At 49.8% G+C, this 7,643-nt stretch overlaps 1 protein-coding gene across 1 annotated transcript; it reads left to right on the top strand.

Annotated features, from left to right (window-relative positions):
- The first annotated feature begins 5,893 nt into the window (after window positions 1-5,893).
- Window positions 5,894-7,387, top strand: LOC119332097 (heat stress transcription factor C-2b-like). Its single transcript, XM_037605266.1, has 2 exons — window positions 5,894-6,234; window positions 6,660-7,387. Exons 1-2 carry the CDS (start codon window positions 6,016-6,018, stop codon window positions 7,239-7,241), a joined length of 801 nt encoding a protein of 266 aa, XP_037461163.1. The 5' UTR covers window positions 5,894-6,015; the 3' UTR covers window positions 7,242-7,387.
- Window positions 7,388-7,643: the final 256 nt, after the last annotated feature.

Here is a 7,643-nt window from a genome sequence, read left to right as displayed (position 1 = left end):
ACGCCCCCCACAATTGTAGCTCCCCCGCGCCGCCGCCCCCGCGCCCCCGCGCCCCGAGCCGGAGGAGGAGGACCAGGAGGAGGACGAGGAGGAGGAGGAGACGGTGACCGCCAGCTCAGCCAGGCCACGCGATGCCGCCGTCCGCGCGCTGCTCTGCCCTACCTTAGCTCAGCCAGGCCGGCGCCGTGTACTCCCTCGACTGCAGGTGAGCCCCTTCCCTCCACTTCCTTCTTCTTCTTCTTCTTCCTCTTGCCCTCAACCTCTGCTCTGAGTCTCGACCACTGTACAGGGCCCGTCCATCTCCGGCGAGCTCACCACACCGCGCGAGCTCAACGACCGTTGTGCAAGGCACCACCACGCAGGTGACAGTTAGGTACAGTTACAGAAAATGGCTTGTAAATAGGGTTAGGGTTTGGGAGTGGAGACCATGGCCATGGCTTGTAAATTGTTGTTGATTCTCAAGTAAATTTTTCTGTTAGGTACAGTTAGGTACAGTTACAGAAAAATTCACACGGAAAGGTTGTGTCATGCATCACAGGATTTGTAGGAGTTCTTGGAGCCACAAAAATAACTTTAGAACCCAGAGAGGCCTTAGACCAGCATCATAGGCAATAAGATCATGCAACATCTGTTCTTATTAGTTTAATAGAAGAGAGAGGGATGGAAAAATAGACAAGGAAGCAGAATATAGCCAAGACAAGTAGCATCTATTCTTAAGCAGAGTATAAGGATAGCATAGAAGAAATAGACAGGGTAGCACCCAACTGAACATCTGCTTCTGCAGAACACTGCACTCCACTTACACATGGTATTTTTCTGCAAATAGGACACCACACCCACAAGCACTTGGGCTAGTATCATTAGCAGTGCTGTTGTAAGTATATATAACAGCAGTAACCTGTAACAACAAGTATAAGTAGCTATTACCCAAAGGTCAGCCAGACCAATGGGAATAGACAGAATGAAGTAACCAACTCCAGGAACTAGAGTAGCATATTCAGTTAACTGAATTCAAACACCCTTTTTATCCTTCAGTTTATGTTGTACTATAGTCAAGAGGATCTGATTGTCTGTAGTTCTCATCTCACAGCCATTCTGAAGCACTCGAACCGCAATGTCTTGAAATATCCCACCACAATTTGTTTAAAAAATGTTTGTTTGCACCTCATCTACTGCTTGCTTCTTATTAAGCCTGAACCATCACACCTGCTTAGCATATGATGGGGTCCAAAATCTGTATAACAGTTTAATTTTTTTTGCATGGAAAGGTTCACCCAAATTGCCATTAAGAGAAACCAGAGCTCGCTACAAAGTCTAGAATACTAATCTTTATAACTATGTGCTTTCTTTTCTATATTTTCTGACAGGTGGCACATATGTTTCTGATGCCATATTTGTTGGTTTTTTCTGGAGGGTGATGATGTCATGTCTCTACCGTAGATTAAAATAAATGGAAGTTTAAAAATATGAGAGAAGTTGTCTTGACTAATTACATGTTTATGTAAAAAAGAATAGCAGGGATATTTTACAACTCCTGTGTGTGTAGTTGCTTGTTTTTACTGTAGTTGTGGCTGCTTTCTTCTTGTATTATAAAAATATCCTTGCTGCTGTATTTGTGATGATGTTGTACTTGTGATGATGCTACTTGTGATCTTCTGAAATGACCCATTGGCGACTTCATTACGCGGGGATAATGATTTTGCAGGTACCTCGAGAGGCCCTTGAGTTTGCCGGAATGTCGATTAACTTCCGTTCCGACAAATTTGGGTACTCCATATGTCCTATTTTCAGCAAAGGTCATGCTGAAATTTTCCGTGAATTTTAGCATGACTTTGCTAAAAATAGGGCATATGGGGTACTTGCGACTAATGCCTGTTATCATGCATGTTTTATGATCTGTTGTAAGGGTACTAATTGGTCTCTTCTGCTGCTTATCAGAGATGGCGGGAAGCAGCCACCGCCGCTCTACGACACCGCAGTACGAGTTGGATGCTTCCGAGTTCTTCACTATCATACTTGGGACTTCAGTATCATCCATGATGCAGGTATATAAAACAAGAGATCTCCCCTTCATCCATCTCATTATGATATCTGTTGTTTGCTACATCACTCATTGTCCCAAACTACAAAGGTTGCCTGACAGTTGTATGAACATGCTGATGGGTGAAGATCCGCCAAATAATGTGAAGCTGCGACAGGCCGGCAGCGGGTTTCGCAGGCAGTGGGATGTGGAGTTGGTGATCAAGGAGGACCACATGTACTTGTCTCATGGGTGGGAGAAGTTCTACAATGCCTACGACCTGCGGCTGGGGTACTTCCTTCTCTTCAGGTACGACGACGACGCCACCATGTTCATCGTGAAGGTGTTCAACGCGACTATGTGTCGCATGCGCTACGCTAACGATGATGATGCCGGTACGTTCTGCCTCTTCTTATTCCTCTACATTTGGCTTTGTCTCACATCGATTGTTAACGGTCATTGTTGCATTTGGACAGGTAATGGGAGCAGCAACAGCGACACTGGCTACAGCCAAAGCAGCAGCGACTATGGCTGTAGCGAAAGCAGCAGCGATTTTGGCTGTAGCGAAAGCAGCAGCGATTCTGGCAGCAGCATATACAACAAGAAGGATGATCCGGACTGGAGTGCGGGAGAAGAGGAGCAGAGTGGGGATGAGGAGCTGCAGGATGACGATGGGCATCAGGCTGAGGATGACCTAGCGCTGGTGGTGGCTGGCCAAGGGCAAGAGATGGTGGTGGCTGACCATGGGCAAGAGATGGTGGTGGCTGACCATGGGCAAGAGATGGAGGTGGCTGAGGATGACCTAGCGATGGTCGTGCCTGAAGGTGGCCTCGCGATGGTGGTGGTGCCTGACAATGACCACGCACCGGTGGTGGCACCGGCGATCCCACAGCTGGGCGACATGACCACGCCAATTGAGGTGGAAGACTACATCCCACTGCCTCCACCGCCTAGCCGCTCTTGGCGCATCAGGCTGAGGAAGGAGAAGGAGAAGAACAATGCATGAGAACTGAACTTTGTCAGGTATGTCAGATCTCCAAAATGATATATATATACTTAGTTACCCATGTTATCTCTAATATGCTTAGTTTCCTATAGGTTAGCTTCATTTTACCTAAGTTGGCTCTAATATGCTAACTTAGAGCTTATAAGCTTAGTTTCCTATAGGTTAGCTCCAAAATAACTTATGTTAGCACAAAATGATCAAGTTTACATAATAAGCTTATTGTCTTCTTCTTATTCTTCTTCTTTTCCAAAAATTTTCTTATTCTTCTTCTAGTGTTCTTCTTCTTCTAGTCTTCTTCTTTTTCTTCTTCTAACTTCTTGTTTATCATTTTGCAGATTTGATTTAATTCACGGAAGCTTGCATGGATGGAGTGCTTCTTTTCCATTTGTGTTTTTATTTTGTATCAATGTGAAACTTTTGTGAATTGATGGACAACGGTGTTGGATGAATAATGTGAAACTTTTGTAATATGTAACGATGGAACTATGTGTTGGCTATGTATGTATATATGATGGAACTTGTGTGTTGGCTATGTATGTACATATGATGGAACTTATGTGTTGGCTATAATTGTCATATGGATGCTTGTTGTACATATATGTGTTGAATATCTCATAGGTGAAATAGTGACCTGAGATTAAGAAAATAAAATTAAAAAATTGTTACTAATGGCGCACTACCATATGGTGCGCCATTAGTACACTAGTGGCGCATCATGGACAAAACTAATGGCGCATTGCCTGGTGCGCCATTAGCATACCAGATATTAATGACACACCAATGATGCGCCATTAGTAAAAATTCTAGTGACGTGATACAATGCGTCATTAATAGCAAAACTAATACACTATTAGTAGGTCTTTTTCTAGTAATGGATGGGAAGAGGAGGCGGCCGCATGGGGTGGATCCGCTGGCCACGCGCTGCGGATGAGCAACGACGGCTGGTGGTTGGATCTAGCCATAGGAGGAGGCGCACAGTGGTGAATTTGGGCGGTCGGGCATTGGAGAGGTGCGATTTACTCGGTAGCTGAGCGGGCGAGTATTTTTACTCCTCGAAGGCCGCGGGGAGTAAACTTTTTACTCCCTTGTACGGTTTGGGAGTTCGGCTATCTCCCGGTCAGAGGAGTAAACCGAAATTTTAACTCCTTTGACTCGTTTTAGGGATTGTCTAGAGATGCCCTAAAGATGGAAAATAGTGGTAACAAAAACATATGGGTATATGCACGCGCACGTAGCCACACTTCCTCCTCCAGAAAAAGCTAGGTTCCTCTGTCTCCTATGGGCACCACCGTTGGTTCGCCATGTCTTCGGCGGCCCTAGGGCGCACAATGGATTCCAACAAAGACCAGCGGGACGCTTTGTTTTCAGATGTTTTTTTGAGTTTTGTTACGGTTTGTGTCCTGCTTAAAAAGGCGAGACGTCGGAGGCTCCCTGAAGATGAAATAAAGTTCTCCCCGCCTAGCCCTGTCCTGATGATGCGTCTAGCATAGTTGGTGGGCGTGCGGAGGTGTCTCTCTAATGGATGTGTCTTTTGTGGATTTGCTCCGATCTGACTGTTGTTTGTCTATGTTTGTGTGTTTTTAGGTTGGATCCTTCTGATCTACGCTATTCTTCATCTGTGCAATTGCTGTTCTGGTGCGATGGTCCTTAGCGCGGCGACTTCCCAGCTGTCAACTACAAGTTTTGTTCGGCTCTGGTGAGGGAGGGACAATGATGACAGCGCGCATTCGTCTTGTTTCAATGCTCGCAGTCGTCGTTAGGTGGTCTATGAATCTGAATGCAATATACGTTGAATAGATTGAATTTTTTTTAAAAAAAATATCGGTCAAAAATTGTTTCTGCGTTGTGGGCACAAGGTTACGGATACGAATGCAGCATGGAATACAGTATTGCTGTCTGCCGCTTTATCGGCAGGGTCGTGGTCATGGCCGCAGGGATAAGATCACGTAATCTACTCCCAGTCCCACTCCTTGCTAACCTGATAGGGACGCTCGCAGAGGAGGAGGAAACAAATGTGTGGTGCGCAACCGCCGTGGAGGTCGCACGAGTCCTAAAGCCCACGCGTCGAGCGGTCGGACGGGGCGGAATGCGTGGCTGGCGATCTCGGTGGAAGTCGCGACAGCGTTGCCCTCGTCGCTGTGCAGCAACCAGCAAGGGCATGGGCGCCTGCACGGGTGGGCCTAATTAGGAGAGGGCCATCGCCATCTTTCTTATTGGCAGCATACCAAAATTTCCGTTTGCGTCCTACTCGCATCCAGATCCAGCACACTGAATTTCGACGAGTCTGGCCATGGTGAAACTGTAGTCTTGCCAAAACGACAGGGAACCCATCCCATAGCTGCAAGGACAAGCAGCACTCCTCCCTTTTTGCTGTGCGGGGAACTCAACCAATCTCTTCGGTTGCGCAAAAAGAAAATGAAAAAGTGACCAGAAATCCAGGGCGCCTTCCGGCTCTCCCTCGAAAAAACAATCCGGGAAGATGCTCCGTCGACCTGACTGCGAATCCCCCGTTTTTTCACCTTTCCGAGTTTTCTATGCCAAAGGCGATATGATATGGCACCAATCAGCACGGGCTTCACCAGACGCGGCCCCTCCCCCCTCGGCATAGCATAGCAGGTGTCCTCTCGCGTCCGCGGTGGCGACAACGACCCAGGCGCTGTGGCCGCGAGCGCTTTTTCCCCACCCGGCCGGGCCCAGAATGCGGTGGCACGCTGGGTACGTGCGTGACCACCGGCGGAAACCTCCCGAGCCCGTGGATGCACGCACCTGTCGCCACCTCCTCGCCGTCGCTTTCCCCCCGTACCCACCACGGGCGCGGCAGGCTTATAAAACTAGCCCGCCACGTTCACAGACCGGCAGATCCTGCCTTCCTTGGCGACGCCCCCCTTTACCTTTTTCTGTAGCACCTTTGATCTTTATGCCCTCCTCCCGTTACTTTATCAAGAAATCTCAGGACAAATCTTGAGAAACTTTAGTTAGAGACAGACCGATGGCGGCGGCGGCGGCGAGCGTCGGAGGCGGGGCGGCGCCGTTCGTGTGGAAGACGTACCGGATGGTGGAGGACCCCGGGACGGACGGGGTCATCGGGTGGGGGAAGGGCAACAACAGCTTCGTCGTCGCCGACCCCTTCGTCTTCTCGCAGACCATGCTGCCCGCGCACTTCAAGCACAACAACTTCTCCAGCTTCGTCCGCCAGCTCAACACCTATGTCAGTCCGTTGATTCCTATATATACTAGTACTCCATTTGTGCTGTCCATTTCCGTGTTGCTAGGCCGCCTGCGCTCCTGTTTATCTTGATTCAGAGAGAAAGAGAGTGAGATTTCTGTACAAAGTTCTTGTGTGCGTGCGTGTGCGTACAACTGTGTACGCGAGACATTTTCTGGGAGTACATAGTTCGTCTTTACTGTGTGTGGTTGGGGTGTCGATTTATGGACGTATGGAGACCACGTGGCGTGATAAGTTACGCTCTGAATATTTTGCGGTATGTGTTCGTGGTTTCAAGGACAAGAACGTGGCACGTTTTGGGGGCTGGCTAGAGGCGAACAGCGAGGATTTAGTTTCACAAAGTGCAGACAGCCAGCGTCCTTGCACTAGATTCTGTCCTGATCAAATTGTTTTCCGCTTCGCCTCAGGGCTTCCGCAAGGTGGATCCGGACCGGTGGGAGTTCGCCCACGGCTCCTTCCTCCGGGGCCAGACGCACCTCCTGCGCAACATCGTCCGCCGTGGCACCGCCGTCGGCGGCGGCGGCGGCGGCAAGCGCAAGGACGCGGTGGCGGCCGGCCTCACCGACGACGACATGACGATGGTCGCCACGGAGGTGGTGAGGCTGAAGAAGGAGCAGAACACCATCGACGACAGGGTGGCCGCCATGTGGCGCCGCGTGCAGGAGACCGAGCGGAAGCCCAAGCAGATGCTCGCGTTCCTCCTCACGGTCGTCGGCGACCGCGACACGCTGCAGCGCCTGGTCGGCAACAGCGGCAACGCGGCCGGCGGCGAGCAAGGGCCCGTGGAGGGCGGTGAGAAGAGGGCGAGGATGCTGCTTGACGGCGACTTCGGCAACGTGTCCGCGTTTGGGCCGGACGCCGTCGACTTCGCGGGGTTCTACACCGACGACGCATTCGCCAGTGTGCCGGTGCCGGTGGAGGCGGCCGCCGGGCCGGGCGGAGGTGGTGCCGGCTGCACGTTCGCTTTTGGAGTGGACAGTGGGTACTGAGTACTGACGTCCCACCGAAATGTCCTGCCCGCGTGTGCTAATTGCTTGCTTGGTTTTAGCCGAATTGCGTGACTGCAATTTTGACCGCTGATGTTCCAAATTTGCCTTGTGCCAGGGATGAGACAATATGCAATTTTATTCATGCACGGGGTGTATCAGTCCGTTTTCACGGTGCCTCCGCTGAGCAGCTACGGTCGACGATAATGGCGCAATTTCGTGTGATTTGCAAGTCAACCAAAAAAAAACCTCTTCTTTTTTGAGAAACGTCAGCACTTTATTAATCAAGCGACATAAATACAAAGAGTCCGGGATACAGTCCGGAGCAGAAGGAAAAGATCACTAGAGTTCACACAACACTTAGAGCAACTCCAATGGGAGGACCCATTTTGTCCGTTTGTGTCC

This window comes from Triticum dicoccoides, chromosome 7A (genome assembly GCF_002162155.2).
Source record: "Triticum dicoccoides isolate Atlit2015 ecotype Zavitan chromosome 7A, WEW_v2.0, whole genome shotgun sequence".
In the NCBI taxonomy this organism is placed as follows: Eukaryota; Viridiplantae; Streptophyta; class Magnoliopsida; order Poales; family Poaceae; genus Triticum; species Triticum dicoccoides.
This window is presented reverse-complemented; position numbering and strand designations above follow the sequence as displayed.